Here is a 25,000-nt window from a genome sequence, read left to right on the forward strand (position 1 = left end):
CTTAAATCGCATATGGAAGACCATTGTAATTGTCAAATTTAACTCTAACTTCTCGCTTTACACTCACAGAAACATCCAACAATCAGACGCTCGGTGGAGCCCTGGCAGAAGCTATAAGTGTTCATGGTATGCTAAAAATTAAGTACTAAGTTAAGTCAGTTTAAGAAAATTCTAGTGCCATTAACTAACAAAAAGACTAACCGGTCTGCTACAGATATTATAACCTGCACAGCAGGCGCCCGCCGACTACTTCCAAGCGCCTGCTACGCAGGCTACATATATTACAGTGTAGATCCGACTGGACAAAATTGAAAAAGAAAAGCTTGTTTGTAATAATTTCTTAAGTATTTCCCTGCTTGATAAATGGTCAATTGCAAATGTTTAATAAGGCTTGCAACATTAGGAAGTTAGGCAAACAGTTCTTGTGGAAAACTCAAGACAGAGCCTCAAAGAACAAAACTGGAAATTATTTTAATTCAAAGGCGCCATGTTTTGGTTTCTTTTTATTGAAAAATTTTTGGCACGCTATTTCAATTCCCCGTGCCTCTTTTTGCGGTCCCCTGGAGTAGGAAAGGAAGGTACGAACGTTGACCATGGAACTGAGATTGGCCTCAACTGTACTTTGTAATTCGTGTAGTACAACTAACTACTTGCAATACGTTTATATATAATAGAGGGTTTAAGGACAGGTAAAATAAACAAGTTCCTCCATGGCAAAGGATTGGTGTGAATTAATCGGACTACTCAATATATTTTTTTTCAGCAAACAGCTCGGCAAGGAATGAAACTGAAGCTAATCAAACACAACCATTTGCGAACAATTCAACAGGTTAGACCTAACAAGTTTACGTTTCCTAAAGATGTCCTTAAAGTTTATTCCAAGATTGACAATAGTTTAAGTTTTTGGTGGCAAACTACCAACTACTCTTAGTTTTGGAATCTTTACACGGTCCTGTCTCTTTACAGAACTTTAGTGGCCCGCGTAGCTTCCATTGCCGTCTTTCATGGCACCCTATAGCCACTGAGTAAAAAAAAATTGCCCTTTTGTTTTCAAGCTTATTTCAAACAATTGTTCACCTTTTTTGCCGTATTCAAGATGGAAGAAGTGTTTGCCTGTTACGCTATCTACTGTACTTTAATAAAAACTCACAATTAGATTGCTATATGAACTGTTGCAGAGGAATGGGCCTTTTGCAGTAGTTAGTCACGTGATAAATTTTCCGTAAACTCGAAAACAATTTCTTTTGGAAAAATAATTTTAGCAGGAAGTGAAAAAGCATGTAAAAATTGCTTTCCATTAAATTTTCAACCGTATAGCCCAAAGTAGTGATTGCAACGGCCGCCGAAAATTAGAAGGGCTTGTATAAGAGAAACAACTCTATGCACCCAGTCACGGGTTAAGTGGTTTTTCACAGAAATCTGGCTTGTAAATTTTGAAAACTTTAAACTGTCGTTAAATCATTCCCTTACATCACGGAGCTTAAATTGTCTGTTATAATCAAATGAAAATTTGAGCCTCGTAATGCTTAAGGAAAGTTTTCATTTTTAAAGATATTTAGCGAGACCCTTGAAGCGTCACTGTCTGTTTTTAGTGTCCAATGACCTTTCATCAAATTTAAACGAACAAGGGAAGATATCGCTTATGAAGATAAAACCTATTATAAACCAAGGTATGTGAAACAAATTCTATTATTTATGCTTTTTACAATGTGATTTCTTTAAAAATATTTTGGTCAGCATACCTTAAATAGTATTAGTTGCATATCTCGTAACCCATCTTTGTGAGCAATACGAAGACGGCACAATTCACGAATACGTGAAAAACCTAGGACTATAGACATCTGAAACATAAAAATTCAACTTTGTACAAGTCATTTTCCACCTTAAAGAATTTTGTATCCCGGGTACCAGAGGATTTTTTTCTCTCGTGCGACTAAAAGGTTCGCTGTCGACTGCAGGCCGAAACCGCGTATCATGAAAAATCTCTGGCACCCTGGCACCCAGGGTAACAATTGTGTGGTATTCATTATACATTAATTCTCAACTAACTGTTTTATTGGCTGATTGCAGGATCGTGCCCTATGTTCGAGACCCTAAGCTGTCTCAACCTGCTTTATTCCTATCCTTGCAATAATGATGACGACTGCTTTGAGAGTGGAATGACATGTTGCCAGACCAAATGCATTTATGGCAAGAGGATGTGCGTCCCTCGAGGTAGGATTAGCGTAGAAGTTTTCAACATTACAAAAATCAAAATATGCATAACCCAGGAATTAATTCATTGGTTTATTTATTTTTATTATTTGTTTTTTCTTTGTTCCAATCGTTAATTCTTTTGACATGCAGCTTCATGATTACTCCTTCTTAGCTTTACGGTGGACAATCCAAGTTATCAAAGCCGAAGTTTTTTGTTTTTATTCTCAAATATCAGGAGCGCTGTGTCTTAAGAAGGCAATTCCTTTTCTCATGCTTACACTCTGATTACAAGCAAACATTACGGCTGCTGAAGTAGGATATTATTCCTATATTAAGATTTACCTCAACAGAGTGCCCACTCCAGATCAAAGGCAGCATATACATGTGTTGCTTTCACAGTGATATGGGCATCCCCATTCCCAATGATCGATAACCCTAATGATATATGCATCCCCTGTAAATTTAACCCTAACCGCAACCCAAGTCGCTAAGGTAATATGAGAAGGGATGCCCATATCAGCAGGGTTTTGGGAATGGGTATCCCAAATCGCCGGACGCTAAGGTAATATGAAAAGGAGATGCCCATATCAATAGGGTTTTGGGAATGGGGATGCCCAAAACGCGGTGATGCCAATATCAATGTGACAGCGACACTTTATAAACGACAACGAAACTGGGCCGAGTTAGCTTTTGCAAAGACTTGTGGAATCGTTACCAGGGGTGCGCTATTCAGCTATTGGCCAATTTCTTATCTCTGTCCTCAGTAACAGTCCCAGATGTCTTTGCGAAAGTTAACTTGCCGCAGTTTCCTTCTGGTTTCTAAAATGGTGATTGGGAGGCTACTTGCAGAGTTCTAAAGCAAAAACCACACATTTTTACTTCAGTTTTCCATTATCGGACGACCTAGTAACTCTTTCTTTTCCCCTGTTTTCGATTCTGTTCTCCACGTTGATTTCTTGACTTTTATTTCATTTCAATATAGTATCAGCAGTCTGCCCTTTGAGGACTCCATATTACACGGCTTTCAAGCCATGCAAAGACTCAGGAGACTGTGGAACAGGAGGAGTATGCTGCTTAGACATGGCAGGAAGACATTACTGCCATCAGCTTAGCTCCGTTGAGTAGACTAGATCGTAGATGAAAATTAGAAAATTCTTTCCGTTACTAGCTTTATCTATGGACGCCTTATTCCTTGAATATTGATCTCTAATCGGTCTGTTATTCACACGCATCCAAACTGAATAAGAAAAACGTTACTCTGTCTAGTAGTCAAACTTCCAACTTTTATTAATGCTTGCTATCACGATCTACGTAATTTGATGTGGGACGAAAGAGTGAATTTTAACAAAAATTGTACTCAAGTCTTGAATTGTTGAATCCTTTAATTTTGATAAGAAAAAGTAGCATATTTTTATACGGTAAAGCATAGCACCCTTTGGTAGATTAGAATATATATTCTACTCATTACTTGTTCACAAGCGAATTTTGGCAAGTGCTTACAAATCTGAAATTTTCATTTGCTTTTTGGGCCCTAAGTCTAATATAAGGAAGTAATGGAGAAAATTAAATTTTTGTGAAGAAATTCTTTACGTATATGCAAATGAAAGCTAAACCAAAGCAGTGTTCTATCTTCTAGTGAAGCCACTAATTCATGTATAAATATCTGTTCGCTTGGCTTCAATAAATGTAGGGCAATGTGAATCACATTCTACAAAATTCTTCCAGTTACTCTGAACGTCATTGTTTTGTTTTCTAACGTCGCTAAGAAGAGCTTTCTCGCGAGTTGTAAATGTTGTAAGAGGCATAATACGTTATTTTTATACCAATTGATACTAAGTAATAACAAATAGTGGCACATAATCCACCAATGAAAAAATCGCTGACTAATTAAGGACTGTCAATTAAGTTAGATTAAAGTAGCAAAAGGTAATTAGAAATAAAGGACTTTTATAGTATAGCAAAAACAGCACGTAGAAAACTTCTTGTGTGTGCATACGAGTTACCTTGTAATAATCTGCGAGTGAAAACCGAAAATGGCTTAAACCACAGAATCAAGTATATCAATTAAGCCAAACCTAAAAGCAGAGATCTCGCATGGAGCTGAAATTTCACTTAACTTGGAACAATTATTTTTTAAAACTATTAAAATTAATTAAAATTTCATAAATATGCCTCCCTTTAATCTACTTTTTACATTAAGTTTCATATGTGAACGGAAAAACAAAGTGTTACTTTGAATCAATTCAAATTATTAACACAACACTAAGGCGCGTTTTACCTGGATTGTCCACTGTCTGACTTTCCTCTTCAAAGGCAGCAAATTACACAAAGGTGGTGATTAATTTTCTCGCTTCCGTTCTTGGAAAAGCCAGAGTTAAAAAATCAGGAAACGTTTCCAGCCGTCACTGATGATAAGCTGTCAGTGATGATGAAAAAATGTTAGCCTTCGCAGCAAGCGGCTTTTTGGCTAGAGGAAAAAAAAGCTGTAAAAAAAAATCTTTGTTTCCGTCTTATAATTTTGCGCTGCACAACGAGAAACCCCAGTTCATATTGACATTTTTCCCAGGACCAAGTTTTTTTAGGTTTTCCCGGTCAAAGGATGGGGTAATTCGATTTTGATATGTAGATTTAGCCAGGGCTAAAAGCGAAGCTCTCGATAATATCTATAGTTTGTTCAAACAAAATATAAAATCGTGTAATGCTAAGCGGCGAAGGCATGCAACGACGGCGAACGGTGAAAAACAACAATAAGTCTAATTAGCAAAAAAGCAACTTTGCACGTGCAGCACACTTTTTTCGTAATAATAATAATAATAATAATAAATTGGTTTATTGCTACCTTTTGTAGTGAGAACTGAATTACAGGTAGGGTCAGAAATAACGGGAATCTAAGGTAATAAATAATACAAAATAAGTATGTAAAGCGCTTAGGAATCCAAATAGGTGGCATATTTGCACGTTACAAACTGTGCAAAACGGTCGGTGTTGGTTTGTTTGGATACAATGTTGGTATTCCTTCTCAGATTGTATGGGGATTCCCTAGGCTGGGACCTACTTAAAATAAGCGCATACAAAGGGTTGCCAGGAGAAGTTTTTGAGATAAACCTTATACATGCACTTTGTACATTTCTTTGCCGTTGCTTTGCACGACTACAACGTGAAACTTCCAGAAACTTCTTATCTTAGTTACACACTTTATGGAGGAATGTCGAACGTGTTCTCGTTCACTTTTTTTTTCACTGCCGCTCATTTTCATCTTGCATTGGTGGCCGCTTGCATTTCTCATTATTTTGTCACCGCCGCTACAAAATTTTCATGTTGTTCTTCCAACAGAAAAATGTCTCGTTTGTTTTTTATCTCTCGCTCTAGATCTCTGTCGCCCTTTTTCTCGTTGAGTTTTGCTGGCCTTCCGCCCACTTTCTCTTGCTCTATATTCCAAATGACAATTTATCTAAGCTTAATAATTGAGACAACAGGGATACAGAAACAATTTCCGCTTTCTTTTTTCGTCTGTATTGACTCTTTAGTTGTCTCTGCTTTACAAGACGCCGGTGGCTATGCGATTTTCCCACCAAAATAACCTCGAGCTGCATTCGGGTTGCTATACTTGTAGATTGAGTTATTTTATATTGATATCCCCGTCGTGCGGACGGACGGTCTCTCGGTCGGTGTACGGTCACGTGATTACCAAATTTTCTCGGATGGGTAGATTGCTTCATTTTCTTACCTATGGTGCTCTGCTGGCGCGCTTCGCGGGCGAGAACTCCGCTATAAATTTACTGTTTTTCCATTCGATACTTCCACCGGGCCTTACATTTTTACAAAAGTTCTGAGGCACTTAGTACGTTATTGGCGTCTCCAGAAGGCTATTAGAATTGTCGTTTATTTGGATGATGCGCTAGGCGTGTGTCCAACTTTTCCCGACTGTTATTCGCAGTCTATGGGTGTGAAATCAGATTTGTCCCAAGCGGGCTTTGTAGCTAATAGTGTTAGAAGCCGCGCGGCATATGGGTCCCACTTCAGTCTCTCAGATGGCTGCGCTATCAGTGGGATTCAAAGCATAATTTGTTATCTATTGCTGTGGAAAAAATCGACAGGTTACGAACGAGAATTGAAAAGGTGCTCCTTCAAAGTAGATTACCAGCAAGCCTCTGTCAGCGGAAGTAGTATTTCTAATATACTTGTTTTTGGCAATGTGTGTAAGCTGATGACAAAAAGCCTATACAAGGCTCTCGATCGCAGGCAAGGGTAGGATTCCTGTGTTTATTTGGACCCATTCCCGCAAACACTTATAGTTTTGGAAGGATAATGTTTCTAATCTGAATTCTAGGTCGTTTCTCCATACTGTTCGCAAGCCATCTCGAATTGTTTATTCAGATTCTATTGCAACTGACTGAGCTGCCCTCAGTTGCAATTGATGATACGCCTGTCTCACATATTTGCTGGGATTCATTACAGATGAATCAGAACCTTACTGGAGAGAATTCACAGCGTCAGTGTTGCTCTGAAAAGTTTTTCACACCTTCTCTCAGGCTGCGATGTTAAGTGGTCTACTGATAACCAAGCAGTTCCTTCGACTGTTCATTCTGGAAGTATGGAGGAGCATTTGCATGCATGTCTTGGCGCTCGACAGATTTCAGACCGCTAAAGACAATAAGATTGACATTGAGGTTGAGTGGATACCTCGTACACAGAATGAGAGAACAGATTATTCGAGTAAGATTGTTGATTATGATGATTGCACAGTCAGAGATTGATATTTTAGAACCCCAATGCTTTTTCTGATTCGATTCCGATGCTCGACGGGGCTGTACAGGAGGAATCTGTATAGGTTGCTGTGGAGTTGTATGCCGATTGGTCGCTAGACCGCTGGGCCGCTGGGCAGCTGGGTCACTGGACCGCTTTACGACGAACGCACTAGTTTTTGCCGGTACATGAAGATTGTACGTTTTCACTCCAATGAGCTGTCTGTATGTAAGCCGTTTTGGCTGGTTGACTCTTTTCATTTTTGAGGCTTCTTCCTCTTACTTAACTTGCTCAGTCCTTTGCTCATAATTATTTTTCTTTTTCTTATTATGTTTATGTTTCTTTAAGGTGGACGTGCGTTTGCATTGAAGATTGCTCATCTAAAGAATCTAGAGCTTCGTAAGTTAGCCGCAGATCTTCCCTTGCGTACCTATGAAGCGAAGGCTCCTTGGACGACGGAGCGTTACTCAAGAGTTTTCTGAAATTCAGGGAATAGTCTTTACCTTATAACGAGGTCGCTTGCCTGCCATCGGACGAGATATCAGTTGCTCTTTATTTAGAGTCCCTGATTCAGGGTGGTTCCCCTTATTCTTCCCTTGAGTCAGCTTGCTATGGTATTAATTGCGCGCATAATTTGTAATTTCTCAGTCCCTGCAATTCCAAATTGGTTAAGAACGTACTAGAGGCAGCTAAAAGAGATCTTGCCAAACCTCTTTCTAAAAAAAAAACCCGTTACTCCCGCTATGTTTTAGATATTTGTAATAGGTATGCCGGTCCTAATGCTACTGTAGTCTTTCTGATCTTCGTTTAGCAACCGTTTGCGTAACCGCGTATACCGCTTATCTCAGCTATAATAAGTTAGCTAGCCTACGCTGTTGCAATGTCAGTTTTTGCGATCCTCTTGTCAAGATTTATGTCAACAAAAGTAAAAGTGATGTTTATAGGGATGGTGCCTAGTCTTGTTGACAAAAACAGGGTACGGTTCTTGCCCTTCCAATCTGCTTCGCAGATACGTTTCTGCGCTGCTAATTTAGATTTGTCGTCTTCGTTACCCTTTTTTCGCTGTTTGTGTTTTTCATAAGGCTACTCGCCTTTACTTACAGACAAACAGTTTTACAAACGTTTGTTGAATTAGGTTATCCGAAAAATTTATTTGGTTTTCACAGTTTAAGGGCGGAAGGTGATTCAGTGGCCGCTAAAGCAGGCGTTAGCGATCGGCTTTTTAAGCGTCATGGAAGGTGGTGGAAAACGGATCAAGCCAAAGGCGGTTATATTAAGGATAAACTAGAGTCTGTTCTCTCGGTGCATAAAAGTTTACATATTTAGTTTGCCATTTCTCTTTCTTTACTTTCGAACGCGGGCATTAATAAACGAGATGCCCGCTCCGATTGTGTGTTTTGTGATTATTTAGATTAGTTAAAAAATATTTTATAATCGTTTCACGGTGATTAGAATTCAAACATATTTTGTAACGTTTTGTTAGTTTCACAAGAGTATGTATATTAGGTTGCTTAATACTGCAGAAGTATTTAAGGTGTGCTTGTAAGGTATCTCAAGGGGCTAGTACACTATTTAAGGTTTGTTTTGTTTGCCATTCGAGGCATCTCTTTCACCCTAAATTTTTTCTGATTTTATTTACTGTTGAATTTTCCCTGAGTAAAACTGTAACGCTGTTTATTGTAACGCTCTACGCTCGCTTCATCAATAAACGAGATGCCCTCTCTTATTCTATTCTGTGTTTTGTGATTATTTAGAGTAGTTACAAAATGTTTTATAATCGTTTCAGTATGATTAGAATAGAAACAATACTATCTTCGCTGTAGGCGAATAATATTAAATACACGCTAAAAAGCATTTGTATGAAAGCTTTAATATGTAAATTACTACAAGTTCAATTAAGACCCTGTTTACATGGAGTGGGGGACCCCGGTCTAGTGGGGTAGGTTTCTTTTGTTTTGTGTCCAGAGCGTGAAAACAAAAGAAACCAACCCCACTAGACCGGGGTCCCCCACTCCATGTAAACAGGCCCTAACTCACAATAACCCAGCAATAGTGTGTCAACAAATCTCTGCGCCTATTTTACTTTAAATTACTTAAAATGAAAGGCAATAACAGCCACGTTGAAGGTTATAAAACTGACAATTTGACCGCCACCGATGTTATTTTATTTATTTTATTTTAAACAATATTTAGTCAGGGGTGCCTATAGTTCAGCGAGGCTAGTTTGAATGGGGCCCTGATGAAAAAGAAAAAACAACACACAAAACAAATAAAGATAAAAAATGGTACAACTAAGTATATCAAAAGTAAGAGAGGCTCAGTTAGGCCTGGATCTAAAGTGACTTTTTAGGCCAAACGCAGGCTTATTAATATCATGCTCGCCCCTCAGGTCCAGAGGAAGCGTGTTTTAGATCTTGGCTCCGCTGAACCTGAAAGAGCCCACCTACATTTACTTATAACGAAAAAAAATCGAGATGACATTTTACAGAATAATGGAATCAATTTCACATCTCGGAAAAATGGCTCGAACTTCAGTTAAATCGGAAAACCCTATTGTATGATAGGAACTTGACGTACGCTTTTGAAGTTGAGATTTTGGAACAGTTTTAAATTTGAATTGTAAATTATGCCGAATCATCTTTCTTTTATTAGTCGTAAATTATTACATTTTTAAATTATTGCATTTCTAAACCTTATCGCAATTTAGTCCTTTGGCTGCAAGTTTTTAAGGTGAATAAACTATCTATATAATCTAATCTATCATCTATCTTTCTCGTTCCTGACTAACAGCTTTGTAGAATATGAAGATGTGCCGGAAAAAAATGAGCCAAACGTATAGAGGAAGGCTGGGGTAACAAACAAAGAAAATATCCGGACAAGTTTCAATTGATTACCCTGAAGAGCAGCATCATGATGTTTAAGCTGGCGGGACTGGATGTTTCTTGTGTCTTTTTAGGACTCTAGGCAAGGGGGGAAAACTCACTATGTGTAATTACGTGTTTATAACAATGGTTGAATTACAAGTGCATTTTAGCAGAACAAAACGGTTGTTACTGGATATTCACCCCCTATGTTTAAAGTGAAAGTAGCACGAACATTGTTTGAAATTTGGGTAAGTTACGTTTAAATTTTGTTCCTGTCGTCACAAAAAGTTTTGCCTCTTTCTGTCCGTCACGTTTATTTCCTTCTTTTTGAAATGTTATCCTCTTTTTCGTGTTACTTTCCTTTTTTTGAATAAATTAATAAATGCCTGTATTTCAAGTTGACCAATACGCTAGGTTTGAAAACGTGAAAACCGCATGGAAATAATTACAAGTTCAATTATTTCTCAATAAACGAGCAAAACTATTTTGAATAAGGAAATATCTATCCATTCAGGAGCCCATGACTATTTGAAAATTAGAAAGGAGCACGTGCACATTTATTTTTTGTACTACTCAAAATCATGTTATCATGTTTATCGGCGATTATTATCATTTTGCTATTGACACTTAAAGGTGTTACTCAAAAAGGCAAACGTTGTCTTTTCGTCAGTTTTCTTTACAGTTGAATTAAGTTCATGTTAGCGAATCTTGCATGAAGTTTGAACATTCGTTCAATGGACAACCCATGTCCCAATGCGAAAAAATCGTTAAGTTTTTTATCTTCCAAACGAATTCCCACCCATGGCCCGGCAATGAGGACATGTTTTCCGTTAAGCTGTAAGGGCGTGATTCCAACTCTTTTTGCTAATATTCCTATATAGGCGTCTTCTAAAGGAAAAGGTGTCGACAGGCCTTCATTTGAGGACACCTTAAGTAATTCGAGAAGAGCGCTTTTAGATAAAATATAAAAGGGCCCGTTACAGTATGGAGGGAACCAAGAGTCGTTAAGAAATTGTTCACTAACGAACCATTTATGCGTTGGATCTCTAACAACTTTTAATTCAACCCCGCCCTGCACGGCGCCAGCATATAGCTTCTCAGGTAAAGAAGACGTTTTCAGCCACCAAATCATCTTAGGAACGTGCAAATATACGTCATCGTCCACTTTGACGATAAACTGAACGTCCATGGTAGAAGCAAGCCACAGAGAGCTCATAGTCTTAAAGGCAAGCAGTGAATATGTTTCGGTGTAGTTCAGCCTTAAGATATCCCCGTAAACGGCGCTTTCATTCTGCACGGCGGATTCAACCTCCACTTTTGTGTCATGTCCGCAAACAAACCAGTAGTGGATAACCAAGTTATTAGATGAGTTAGACGGGTTTTTTATTATTCGTATGGATGATCGTCCTCGCGCAATGGTGTTATTAACCAAGAGAGACAGCCATGTTTGTCGTATGGATAGTCTTCTTTCAGTTTGAAAGGGTGCACTTGTAATGAATATTACTAATTGCTCATCAGGCTCCTGGACAACTTCGATTGCATCTGTTGTAGATCGAAAAGGATGATTTTCTCTCGTCGAAAGTCCCTGAAATAGCTTCTTAGTATAGGAAGATGTGCTCGGGAAAGAGATCAGTAACTCACAGAGGAAGACCGCAGCAATGAACAAAGAAAATACCACGATTAGTTTCTTTAACCAGAAGAACATCATGAGGTTTATAGCTGAGTGTAATGAAATGTGTTTACGTAGAAAGGCACTTAAGAGGCCCTGTGCCTAAGAAACGACCGATGATTTCCGGCTAAAAAATAAAATCGGCCGATTTTTATCTCCCGAGTAGAGGTTACTGAATACTATTCAAAAATGAATCTCTTTTGTTTCAGTTTCGCTTTAAACCAAAAATACCGAGCCACAAACTTTTTCCGTCTGATAGCAGCAAAACCAGGCCTAAAATAAGCTCTCGCAAAAAACGGTTCAGAAATCACTATCGCGACGCAAAACAACGAGAAAACTACACAGTGATGAAGAAAAAGGCCTTTTAATGCAAAATCATTCGATAAACATCGAAAAACTGCCGAAGGGAATAAAAAATAAATTTTCAAATATTGCATATTGAATTAGATGGAGCGTTGGAGTTGATTTTAAAATAATAATTTCTCAAAAGTCCAACGCTGCTGAAAGCAATCACAGTGATGAATCACGCATTGGAGTGATATACATCACGTTTTCGGAAAAACATTTTTCGGCCAAAGTATATTGACGTTGTAAAAAGTTTGCGGCTCGATATTTTTGGTTTAAACCGAAACTGAAACAAAAGAAATTCATTTTTGAATAGTATTCGGTAACCTCTACTTGGGAGATAAAAATCGGCCGATTTTATTTTTTAGCCGGAAATCATCGGTCGTTTCTTAGGCGCAGGGCATCTTAAACGGGGATTGATTCATTTGAACACTTACATGTAATCACTTTTCGTGACAATGTGTCATTAAAAGTACATTCCTTGCAGAGCAAACTGGTTGTTTTTAACAACCAGTTTGGCATTATTACTTACAAGTAAATAATGCCATTGGCTTCAGTAAACAGATACCCGTATTTTATTGTTCATAATTCTTGTGCTGATTCAAATCTAGTTGATTGGCTAATTAGTGGTAAACAGTCGTAAATCGACAAGATAACCTTTGATTTAGTATAGGCTGTGGCTTGCCTAGTCCCTGTACGGCGTCTTTCCAGACCCTCTTGGTCAAAGCATTTCGGTGACGTATCCGAGGCGAACGGCCGGGAGACGCCTAGGCAATCTCGGAGTGCGCATGCGTGAACATTTTTGCATTTTTTAAAAGTTCCCACGTTCAACTGAAATAATCTATAAATAACTTTGCGCGTGAATATCCTTCGCTTAAAGATCGGCACTAACCCGGTTTCTGTTATCAAAGAACAAAAATATTACTTTGAATCGGAAAGAATACTGCTGTATAACGTGCAAGTAATTTCTCTTTTAGTTCATTTTCAAACGAACCATTAAAATGATATTTCTTTATTGATAAAAAGATTTGAAACAGTAGTTTGTTGACAGTCTACCAAATTTAGAGACCAAATTCAACAGCCTGTCCGATTAGTTTGATAAGCTTCCAAAATCCAAAAATTAAATAACATAAAATATTTCGAAGTGAAATGATAACGAGAAATTTATAGGAGTAAGCGAAAATAGAGAAACGAAAGATAGCTTTTCATATCCAAGAATAAATATAAACTTATTTCTTTAGTTTACCTTCCGATTCTTGATCAAATATTTTTTTGCGACGCTGTTTTGCTTAGCCTACAAATAGTTTTTGAGATGAAATAAAGTTCAAATTAGTTTAAGGAGATAAATGAAAAAGAAAGGCCAAAGGACTTTCAAGAATGAAAACGTGCATAGAATAAAAATGCTCGGTTAACTCTTTATCCTCTGTACTCTCCATGGCTGCTGGACATCTTTCATCAGCACGGAAAAGTTATCGACGGCTCGCCCGTTTCCAAAAGCTCCGCCCCAAGTGAGACAAGATGTCTCACTTCTCCGAGTTTGTCTAGCCCTCAAAAACTTTCTCGGACCACGTGACCCGAAATGCATCGGCCGCGTATAATAATGAGGCCTAGGGACTAGGCAAGGCTGTGGCTATATGGCCAATCTAAATGGAGACATTTATTGTCTGCGGCCTAACCCTAAGGGCAGCCATTGTACCTAGATCAGTCTTCTGGTCCATGTCTGCTTATAGGACCCCTTATAGCTATATCTGGCAATTCTACAGTCAGAATTTTGAGCAACGTGTACAAATGTAAGCTAACGTTAGCTGTGAGGGTAGGGAGAGGTACTTCTTGACTGGGTACATACCACTAGAAAGCTGTCCACGGCAGGAGTAACTATATCAATATAGTTACTAGGTATTTGGGGGATTGGGGTTTACTTAGTAAATTCTGAACATAAGATGTTTGGGCACACCACTAAAAGTGAAGGTTTGCGATAGATCAAGTAGTTAGCGTATTTTAATTAATGCTGTTGTTTTAATATGACTGACGTTTCGACGACGACTTGTAAATGTGCGGTAGTAATCTTTAGGGTCAAAGTGAGTTGTCTATCTGAGAATGTTGATGAATTTTAATTAACTGATTCATTAACTGACGATTTTGCTAAATAGTGCGGTATTGATAGCTATAGAATTTATGTGGCCATATTTGTGGGTGTAGCTAAAAGAAAATACGAAAAACAACAAAGGAAGGCAGAAATTTTAACAACATAATGTAGTTTTGATCCATCTTGTTTAGTGTGTGCAGTGCACAATAAATTAAATCTTCTAGAAGCCATTTAATAAAAAGACCGCTTACAGTTGAAGCAGCACCCTTCGTATATAATAAAAGATATCTCTATTACTAGCTATAGTTATATCTATCGCTAAGTGCTTACGAGCAAAGATTTAACTTATACGCGCGCGCTCTTCAATTTGTTTCGAAGTGGCATTAATTACCATAATCTACGAAACATCTCTTGAACTCAATTTGATTGCATAAGCGAAAAGTACCGGCTTTAAAATAGTGAACTAAACTGTTTTGCTGCAGGAATAACTTGAAATCCCAACTTTCCATAGCATATTTTTCGAGATACTGAAATGCGTGTTAGGAAGTCTACTTTTTGTAAGAAAAAACGATTTATGGTGCGCCAATGAGGTTTTCCGAATTATTTCTCTTGAAAGACGCGATAACTTTTCCGGAGTTCAGAATTTTTCCATGTGGCGTAAAGAGTCAGTGTCTTTGCGAAATTAGTTTGAACTCAATTCAATTACATAAGCGAAAATTACCTTGAAAGAAATGAACCAAGCTGTTCTGACTGTTCTACTGCATAAAGAATTTGAAATCCCGAATTTGCAGAGCATATTTTTCGAGATATTGAAGTTTGTGTTTTTGTCCGAAGTTGCGCACATATTATTTTGCGTGAGATTTAGTGGTTTATAAGCGAACTTAGAATCCTGGAAAAGACACAATAAATTTGCCGCGTTGTCATTTTTTCTTAGCTGCATAGAAAGGCACTGTATTTGGATAAAATATTTTGAACTTAATTCTATTGCATGACCTAAAATTACCTTGAAAATGGTAAACTAGACTGTTCTACTGTATAAAGAATTTGAAATACTGACTTACATAGCATATTTTTCATATATTCTCTGTTCTGCATTACGTCAAAAAAGTTACCTTACACTATCTTAAGTAACATCGCCTTGAGTTTTGCCTTGGAACCTTCGTGTACGTGTTCCCTCGCAAGCAATGCGTTACGTCATAAAAGATCACGATACCTTTACTACCTTAGGTTACATCGCTTCGAGATTCACTCTTCCTTGGAACTTTTGCGCATGGCATTATTATGCTGCAGCCTCGTAGCCTCGCGTCTTCACGAGGCTGTTCGTTGGCAATTGCGTGAAGCTAGGCGGACTGAACCATACATAAATATGCAATTTTATTCATTCTTTCTCCACTTACAAAATAATAAAAATAATATAGCCTGCGATCATGCCCTCTCCCTTTATCTCTGTAATCTGCTTTCGGGAGGAGGACATGATACATTTCTTTTACAGATCAAATGCAAAAAAGCCAGAATCTGGACTTTTTTCTGATTGTATAGGAAACAATACGGATGATTTGCGTTGTTCGATTGGCCAAAAGGCCGCTATCCGTTAGTTGTTGTTGATTTCAGTCTGCATGTTTGCTTGCGTATAAATGAGCAGTGAATACACACGCGAGTTCGTTATCAAATTTCTGCCTGCTTAGTTTTCTTGAATTTGAAGAATGTCTAAATAGAAATTTCATCCATTGAAATATTTTCCATCTCATCGTATACTTTAAAGTCGCAGTCAAAAATTCACCGATCATTTGAATGCAATTTGATATCGGCTACAAGTTACAGAGGCGACAAACGGGCTCACTTTTCAAATAATCAATTTATGATTGGAATCTTGACCTGGTTTGACGTTAATTCCTCCTTCAGAAACCTTCTGAGCGATCTTCGCTTTCACAACACTTTTCAGTTCGTGAAATATGGTGCTTCAGGCTAACTTTGTTTTCACTGCTTTCGGCACAAAACGAAGTCAACGAGCTTTTACCAGTAAATTCTTTATTATTTGTAGCTGTTAAATAAAGGTACGGCAGCTTCATGTCATCACAAAAAAAAAAAAAAAAAGAAAGAACATTTAAAAATTTTTTTAGGAAGCGCCATCTGAACATGGACGTACTTAAAAATTTTCTTTTCCCTTAAATTGATTTCAAAAGAGACATTATTCCCGCCAAAATTTGATTCCCTTCCGGTAAACGCTGATTGGCTAATAACATGAACAGTCAAGGGAGACGTTAGATTATGTTCATTAGGGGGCGGTTGATGGCTTGTTAAATAAATGTATCAGGAGTTATTTTTTTCCCTCTCGAGCCAAAGAAACAAAGAAGCAAAAAAAAAGTAAATAAATAAATAACGCCTGATCTCAGGTTGATAATAATAAATCACCCTACCCTGAATGTGATAAACTTTAAGGCTAAATGTAATAACTTGCCCCACCGTCAATGCAGTAATAATTTTATAACACGATAAAAGGGTAAGAAACAGTATGAATCTTCCGCTTTAAGTTTTTCCTTCATATTGACTAGCTCTCTTGAACATTTATTGGCCAAACGCAATTCTATTACATTGTCTTTTGTCCCTATATTTCTTATTCTAGCCCAAGTATCCTTTTCCGATTTTATATGTGCAATACTGTAATAATGTAGTTAGCTTTGTGCGTGTGTGCGTGAAAGATTTCCGGTGTAAGAAAACATGGATGCCGGGCAAAGTGGTAGTCAAGGCAGGTTTAGTGTCCACTCGAATCCATTTGGAAAATTGGTTCAGTGATCCGACAACACCAAGACCATGTTCGAGTAGGCGAAAGCAAAGCGGCTGCAGATACAGTTGCCAGTGAGGTACGAGATGACAATTTCCAGCCCGCTTTTGTCACTTCTGAACTTGATGCCCCTTCACCCAGCACCAGTAGCCAAGACATCCCTGAACCTCCGTCGATATCACCTGTAAAGTAAATATGGCTTCACACTTGTTGAAAAAGTATATTACTTGAAGTTAAAGCCGACAATCTCTCCGTTTATTAGAATCTTAGAACTGCTGCTCGTGAACATCGTGCACATGGCTTCCATTTATTATTGGTTAAGTGCGTTCTCAAGTATGGTGTAGAACTTACTTTAGGGCGAACGTCGGCTTCTTTGAAGACCATGAACGTTTCTATGGTCACCAAGTAAAGTTGGATGGTTTGCTTGCATCATAATTCAGGGGCACCCAACGAGGATATAGTTCAAAACCACTTAACATAGCATTGTTGAACGTATTTTAGTATTTAAACGGTAGATATAGGCATATTTTTATCCCCTAAAAACTTTTCATCTGTTCGGATTTCCTAGCTGAAAGTCTAGTGATCCGAAAATTATAGGGATCAAAACTTACCTTTTCGAAAATTTCAGCCAGGAAAAGGCTCCCGAAAATTCTAGGTGGTCTTTTTTAGGGTAAATATCCGTGTAAAATGGGTAATTATACCATTTTGTAGATGTTCGAAAATCCTAGGAGAGGCAGGCAAGCAAGAAATTTTACAACAAATGCTCCGAAAATTCTAGATCTCAAATCGTCTTCCGAACAGATATTTTCCCGAAAATTGCCGTTGGGTGCCCCTGATAATTAGACATGTACTTATTATTGGCTTCCCCATGTCTGTTGGCAATATATGAAATACCACCACGCATATCTTTCTCTATAAATCATCTTCAACATTGCATCCCATGACAGTCCAGGAGATGTGAAATAATGGCAGGAATCGAATTTATAGTACTGCAAGCAATTCTTTCTAAAGTTCTCAAACACATCAGCCAACAACAGTGTATCAGACTTGAGATTCAAATCCTGGTATTCACCCATTGTCCTGATCTTAAAGGTCTGAGATACCTTCATCAGTCAAGATACTATAGAAATCAGCTTTGGATGGAAGCTTGTTATCATTGAATCGCTCAACACTATCCATGTAATCATACGGGTAAACACCTTTCTGCTTCATATACTTTTCCATGTTATTGGAAATACAATTAATCTCCAGATCATGCTCTTTGCCAATAGACCCAATCTCCTGCAAGATAAAATGGCTGTTATATCCTCTCAGATTATGAAAGATGACAGGGATCTTGAACTCTTAATTGGATTGATCCGCAACTTCAGATTACAATTTGATGCGCCGATCCTGTGATATGACAGTGATCCCTGAACCGGATATCTTCATTGGTATATGCCTGGTTACAAATATGGCACTCATCAACTTCTTGAAAATGCTCCTCGTCCTCATCACTCATCTTCAATGGCTTCTTAAATTTGGTAGTAATGATCTTTTGGCAACACTGGGCCTCTTTTGGGATCTCTTCCTTGAAATTTTTTATTGGCGTCTTTGCTGACTTGGTATATTGATCATCATAGCGGCAGACTACTTTGTATCCATAACTGCAGCCAGTATGCTTTTGATATTTGTCGGCATATTATTGGGTATTATTAGGCTGACACCCTTGTATTTTTTCAGTAATGGCTTCAAAATCAGCATAGATGACAAATGCAGGCATCGGCATCTGATTGTGATAATATTGGAACTTCAATGTATTGTTTCTTTTCTGTGGCATCCTATTAGCCTGCTCGCCATTAATTACCATACAGTTGGTCTTATGCTTAGTAAGTATCTCTTTACTGCTAAAACATTGGAGACAGTGGATGCAAAAATACTTTTTGTCCTTGTGTTTGGTCTAATTTTACATCAAGCTATTAAAGTCTTTGATTAGCCACATAATGTTTCTTCTCATCTTTGGTTATCAATAGCAGGTTCAATACATCCTCATTACACTCTTTGGATACGTAAATAGGATAAAATTGCTTGTTCTCATAGCCGAAAACATTGATATTAATAGTGTTTTCCCACTCAAGTTTAGCATAATCTTTTGCACTAACAGGGAACTCAATACCCTCGAAATCTAATTGTAGCAACACTTCCCTGTCCGATGTTTCGATCCTTTCTGGATGAACCTCTTGTGGATTCAAATAGCGGATATGGGACCAACGGAAACACTCATTGTCTTCATTGTAGAGGAGCCCTCAAGTGGTTTATATACAGCGGTATTAATATCATGCTTATCAATGCTGCTAATAACCCATCCACTACCCTCAGACAGCCAAACAGCTATACCGTTCAGTAGTTGCTGCTGCGATAATCGTACACTTGATATAAAATTATTGGGGTTGATTACAAACAATCTGCGCTCTACTATTAAAACAGGCCAGCTTATATGTATTTTTATCACTGAGTTTCTCTTTGTTAAAGTGACGTTAGAGTCTCCACAGATTTAAAACCCTTTGTTCTTTGTAGTATAGTACCAAATAATATGCTAATAGCCAATCTCACATTTTGTAACTGAATAAGGGCATCTCTATTACTTTTTAATGATATTTCAAATGACTGTGTCAAGCCTTTTAGAGCCCTTCGTTTCTGGTCTTTTTTGGTCCTAGGGGCTGGTACTGGTTGTTGTTTCTTTGTTCTGGGGGCCGGAATAGGAATATCCCTATAAGGTGGGATAGGATTATCCTCAAAATACTGTATCAGTTGTCAGACATTTCTCTTTGGAGTAGGATTGGGACCCACCTTCTGGGGGCAGGCACTGGCCTCCTTTTAACCAAATTTTGGAGTTCACTATCAGTGATCTTCGATAATAGCCTTCTGACTAATTTATTACGATTGCTCATTATATTATTACTGTATATATTTTTTCCTAACATTGCGTCGAATATATAGTAATAAATATCGATTTAAACCAAAATCAGAGGCATGGTACCAAGGTCAAGGTCAAGTCCCAAGGTCAAATATCCCCCAATATACCCAAAATATGGAAAATGTCCTCGTACCCCCATATACTATACTACTTCAACTGAAAAACTGACAACCTCTTGAGAAAGAACTATTTCATTTTTACAAACTTTGACCAACAAGGTAGTGTCATCAGCGTATTTAATTATGCTAGTAAGGTCATTATCCCTAATGGCCAAATCGTTAATAAACAAATTTAAAAAATGGGGCCCACTTACACTTCCCTGGGTTGTTCCTTTGTTCACATTATGCCATTTGTAGATAACACCCTTTAATATTAGCCTTTGTTTCCCATCCATTAGAAAGCTTAGATACCGGTTAACAAGATATGGATTGAGATGAAGAGCCTTTAGCTTTCCTCCAACTAATGAGTGTTTCACATTATCAAAGGCTTTCGATAAATCCATTGCAAAAGCCTAACATAGTTACAATCCTAATGATCAAGTGCCTCTAAGTAACTATACTGTATTTGAATGAAGGTGTCCGTACAGCTGCAGCCCTCCCTATACGCATATTAGGTGACCGTCACATTTTCCTCAAAGACTTTCTTACTATAATGATGGTATACAGTTCTTTCAAAACAGCGTGCTATAACTGAAGTCAGGTTAATTCCCCGAAAATCCAAAAATTGAACAGGAGTGTCCACCATTGGAAGGGGGTTGATGTTAGCTTCTTTCAGGATGTAACAAGTCCCGAATATAAGGAGGGAGTGCCTATTATTTAGATTAAAGGTAGTCTTAGGCGTAATAGAGCCTTTTGGGAGCATATAAAGTTCTTCTCGTTTCATTCGCGATACTATTGTCGATGGGGCATAAGATCCCCTTTATTTACAATCCACAGCTGACTCCACATGCAGCGAGCTTTGGCAATAATCGATCTGCCATTCAGCATAGTGAATTTGTGGAGCAAGCTATTTCTGATCTCCTTGTAACAGCCTCAGGGTTAAATGTGGGTGTCCCCCTACTTTGGTTAATCCCCTATCAGCTTCCATTCAGGTTTATGGTAAGAAAAGGCTCATGTTAGACTTACGATATCCGAATCAGTTTGTGGACCACGGGGCCACTGAGCCGCTAGGCCGCTGGGCCGCTGGGCCAGTTACGACGAACGCACTAGTTTTTTGCCAGTATATGAAGATTGTACGTTTTACGCCCCCGGGCTGTCTGTATGTAAGCCGTTTGGCTGGTTGACTTTTATCATTGACGCTTCTTATTTTCACTTAAGGCCCGGTTCAGACCCTGAACTTTTCATGAGCCGAACCTATTTCGAATCAAGGCTGCACCCAAATTATTTAGACCGGCAGAATTGATTTACAGTAGAAAAAAATACAGTATCTTTATTAAATCTCAACTACGTGGCTCTTCCGATTTAAGAGAAAGAAGAAGGAGAACAAGAAGGAGAACAAGACTAATTTACAAAACCAATTGTTAATGATAAATGGAAAAATAGGAATAAAACTAAATTAAGAAATAGCTACGGTAATATATCGTATATACTATATACATATACGTATACTTATTATTGACTTAAAAACGCTCTAAATATGACATATAAAAATTGTTTTAGTCATTCAATCAGTCACCTAGTTCTCGGTGTGACATAGCTCCAATTTTGCACCGCGCTTAAAGCTAGTGAGCGTTTTACTATTTCTTGTACTTGCGCTTAGCGAGTTCCAAGTGTTGATAGACCGATAGTAAAAGGAACGTTGTGCAGTGGCTGTCCTGCACACAGGAATGTCTAGATTTTCCCTGAATCTGGTATTATACCTATGGATTCCTGTTCTTTTATTGATGTAGCTATTTAGATAAGAGGGCACAAGTCCATTCACTATTTTGTACAACTGTGTGACAACGCGTACCAACAGCGGATGTTTAATAGAGGACCAATTCCCGCAGGACGGGTGAATAGTATGGTCGAACTTCCTAGTATTAGTTAAAAATCAAGCAGCAAAATTTTGTGCGAGTTACAGTTTATGAATGTCTGCTTAAAAGTGCCAGACCATACAGTAGAACAATAAAAGAGCTTACTGAAAACCAAGCAATTCAAAATGGTGAAGAGTACTGATTTGGAAAATAGATGCCTAACTTTGCTTATCTGACACAGAGTAGAGATAAGGGACGAAGTCAATGTATTTACATGTTCATTAAATGTAAGGTTCGAGTCTAGTATGATACCCAGGTCTTTGACTAAGGGTACGGGGGCTAGGTTTTGGCCAAGAAAAGGAACTTTGACATACGGAATTTTACTTAATAGCTGTCGCATTCCAAACAAAATAAGTTTGGTTTTACTAGGATTGATGAGTAGCTTATTAGTACAGCACCAGGTGGCGATGATACGAAGATCTTCGATGACTTTAGTCAGGCAGGAGTCAATGTCCTTGGATGAGAACGAAAGATAAACCTTGGTATCATCGACATATGACTCGACACTTGAAACTTTGACGACGGAGGGTAAGTCAGTTATGCAGAGAGTGAACAGGAGCGGCCCTAAAATGGACCCCTGCGGTACGCCATGTGTAACGATTAGCTCCTCAGAGCGGAATGTTCCTAGTCGTGTTGACTGCAGACGGTCGGTAAGGTAGCTCTGAAACCACTTCGACGCTTTACTTGACGCACCCAGCCCTTGCAACTTAAGAAGGAGTGTCCTGTGACATATGCTATCAAATACCTTGCTAAGATCGATCAGGACCATAGCCGTTATCTCCTTCTTGCCCATTGCTTTGAAAATGTGACCAGTAACAAGCAGACTCAGGGTTTCGGTAGAGTGGTATTTGCGATTTCCACTCTAGTGGCATATGAGGTTGCCTTGTTGAGTCAGAAAGTCATTAAATTGATTCAAAGCAATCTTCTCGGTCAATTTGGAGAGTACGGGAAGTAACGAGATCGGACGGTTGTTATTAGGAATCTCATGATCTCCATCTTTAAGGCGCGGCACCACCATTGATTTCTTCCAGACCCTAGCGAAAGCGGAGCTGGCAAACGAAAGGTTTACTAGCGCGGTTAAGGTTGTTAATGCGTAAGGCAAACAGTCCTTGATCACAAATAAGGGAATTCCGTCATATCCTAGGGCTTTATTCGAAGGCATAGCCATAATCGCCTTTCGCACGTCAATACCAGTTACTACCTTAAATTGAAACAGCTCGTCAGAGGTCTGTGATGGACAAAGATTAAAAGGGATGGAAAGGTTTGATAAGCTGTGCGACTGGGCAAGCTCTGCAGAGTCACGAGCTGCCTTCTCTCCCACAGATGTAAAAAAGTGATTGAATTCATTTGCAAGTGTCAGTATCTGTGTCTTTGGTGAAGCGCGCGCGACCTGTCTTGTTTGGAAGAGCGCTGCGAATGATTTTCCAAATTGCCCCACAGTTGTTCTTATTTTCACAAATTTCCTGGTTATAGTATTCCCGTTCTGCCTCTCGTAACGCCACTTTCACCCTATTTCGCAGCTCCCTAAAAACTTTCCAGTCCTCCTTTGTCCCAGTCTTACGCGCTCTTTGTTGCAGACAATCCCTTTCTTTCATCAAAACCGTTATGTCCTCCGTGATAAATTGATTTGGTTTGGGTCGTATTTTCACTGTTCTAACAGGGGCATGGTTTTCCAAGCAAGCCAAAAACAAGTCATTGAACGCATCGAGCCTATCATCAACTGAATCCCTTAGGTTAACAGTATCCCACGGGACGTGGGCGATGTCGATTGCAAACTGGTCAGCTTTGTAGTTACGAAAGCTACGCGTAATAACGTAAGTTGGGACTTGCTTAGGTGATTTTAGATAGATGTCAACGAAGACTAAGAAATGATCGCTTATAGCGGAGCTCTCGCGCGCGAAGCGCGCGCAGCGGAGCACTATAGGTAAGAAAATGTAGTAAACTACTCATCCGATAAAATTTAATAATCACGTGACCGTACACCGACCGCCCGACCGTCCGTCCGCACCACAGGCATACCAATGTAAAATAACTCAATCAACAGGTATGGCAACCCAAATGCAACTCGACGTTTTTTTGACGGAAATCGCATAGCCACCCGCGTCTTGTAAAGCAGAAACAATGAAAGAGTCAATGAACAGGAAAATGGAAAGCAGAAATTGTCTCTGTATCCGTGTTTTCTAAAGTATTAAGCTTAATTGTCATGTCCACTGAGTTGGAATATAGAGCAAGAGAAACACAGCGAAAAAGGGAAAGTAGGCGGCAGGCCAGCGAAGCTCAACGAGAAAAAGGGCGACAGAGATTTACAGCAAAAGATTAAAAAACAAAGGAGACATTTTTTGTTGGAAGAACGACATGAAAATTTTGTAACGGCGGTGACAAAATGAGAAATGTTAGCGGCCACCAATGCAAGGTGAAAACGAGCGGCAGTGAAAAAAAAAAGTGAACGAAAAAAACGTGTAACTAAGAAGTTTCTGGAAGTTTCACGTTGTAGTCGTGCAAAACAATGGCAAAAAATTGTACAAAAAAAGTGTGCTGCACGTGCAAAGTTGATTTTTTGCTAATTAGACCTATTGCTGGTTTTCAGTGTCACGCCATTCAAAAATAGATCAAAATAAAAATCAAAACCGTTCTGTAGATAAAGTCCAGAATCTGGGAAACGAAAGGAGGTACATATACAAAGACCCTCGCCAAGATGCAGGTCAGAGGAATATTTCGTATACGAGATATCCGAAGAAATGTTTTACCCAAACTTATAGGGACTTGTATGGAGACGCCATGCTGGTGCTCACCTGGATATGAGCTCCAACATGGCGGACGGAAACCAACAGAAACATCTGTTACCAAGTTTTGCTACAAGAGCGTGAATTTATTCTTCGAGAAACTCATAAACATTAAAGCAATACTTCTTCTAATACACGAACTGTTTAGATAGCAAAATTTCCTGAAATAAGTCATGTTTTTAACCTACATGACAGCTCTCTTGGCCGTCATGTAAATGCCGCCTCACGCAAAAGCTTAGAAATTCAAGCGTACTCTATCACAAAACCAAGAACCCTTTTGAAGCGAAAATTTGTATGAGAATTAGTTTTCAGCTGCTCTAATGCATCGTGAAAGTAAAATCTCGGTAGGATCGATAGTTTTTTAGTTTGAATTTTAGTGACGTCATGTGAAAACCAACAATTGTTGTTTTTCACCGTTCTCCGGCGTTTCCGTCGCCGCTAGCATTACATGATTTTATATTTTGTTTGAACAAACTATAAATATTTTCGAGAGCTTTTAGCCCTGGCTAAATCTATATATTAGTTACCTCGAGAAGGCCGCTCACTTTGGCCAGAGCAG

The 25,000-nt window shown here is 38.6% G+C and overlaps 2 protein-coding genes across 2 annotated transcripts in view; one reads left to right on the top strand and one right to left on the bottom strand.

The window, feature by feature from the left end:
- Nucleotides 1-4,314, top strand: part of LOC140937696 (A disintegrin and metalloproteinase with thrombospondin motifs 6-like) — a 35,214-nt gene extending 30,900 nt beyond the window's left edge. The window contains exons 31-35 of the mRNA XM_073387262.1: nucleotides 70-126; nucleotides 764-829; nucleotides 1,590-1,670; nucleotides 2,071-2,214; nucleotides 3,179-4,314. Coding sequence (XP_073243363.1) covers nucleotides 70-126; nucleotides 764-829; nucleotides 1,590-1,670; nucleotides 2,071-2,214; nucleotides 3,179-3,321 — 491 coding nt within the window. The 3' untranslated portion in view covers nucleotides 3,322-4,314. The remainder of the gene's footprint in view (nucleotides 1-69; nucleotides 127-763; nucleotides 830-1,589; nucleotides 1,671-2,070; nucleotides 2,215-3,178) is intronic.
- Nucleotides 4,315-10,391: 6,077 nt separating this feature from the next.
- On the bottom strand, nucleotides 10,392-11,516 carry LOC140938546 (beta-1,3-galactosyltransferase 4-like). Its single transcript, XM_073388032.1, has one exon. It carries the CDS (start codon nucleotides 11,512-11,514, stop codon nucleotides 10,483-10,485), a length of 1,032 nt encoding a protein of 343 aa, XP_073244133.1. The 5' UTR covers nucleotides 11,515-11,516; the 3' UTR covers nucleotides 10,392-10,482.
- Nucleotides 11,517-25,000: the final 13,484 nt, after the last annotated feature.

This window comes from Porites lutea, chromosome 5, assembly GCF_958299795.1.
Source record: "Porites lutea chromosome 5, jaPorLute2.1, whole genome shotgun sequence".
Lineage (NCBI taxonomy): Eukaryota > Metazoa > Cnidaria > Anthozoa > Scleractinia > Poritidae > Porites > Porites lutea.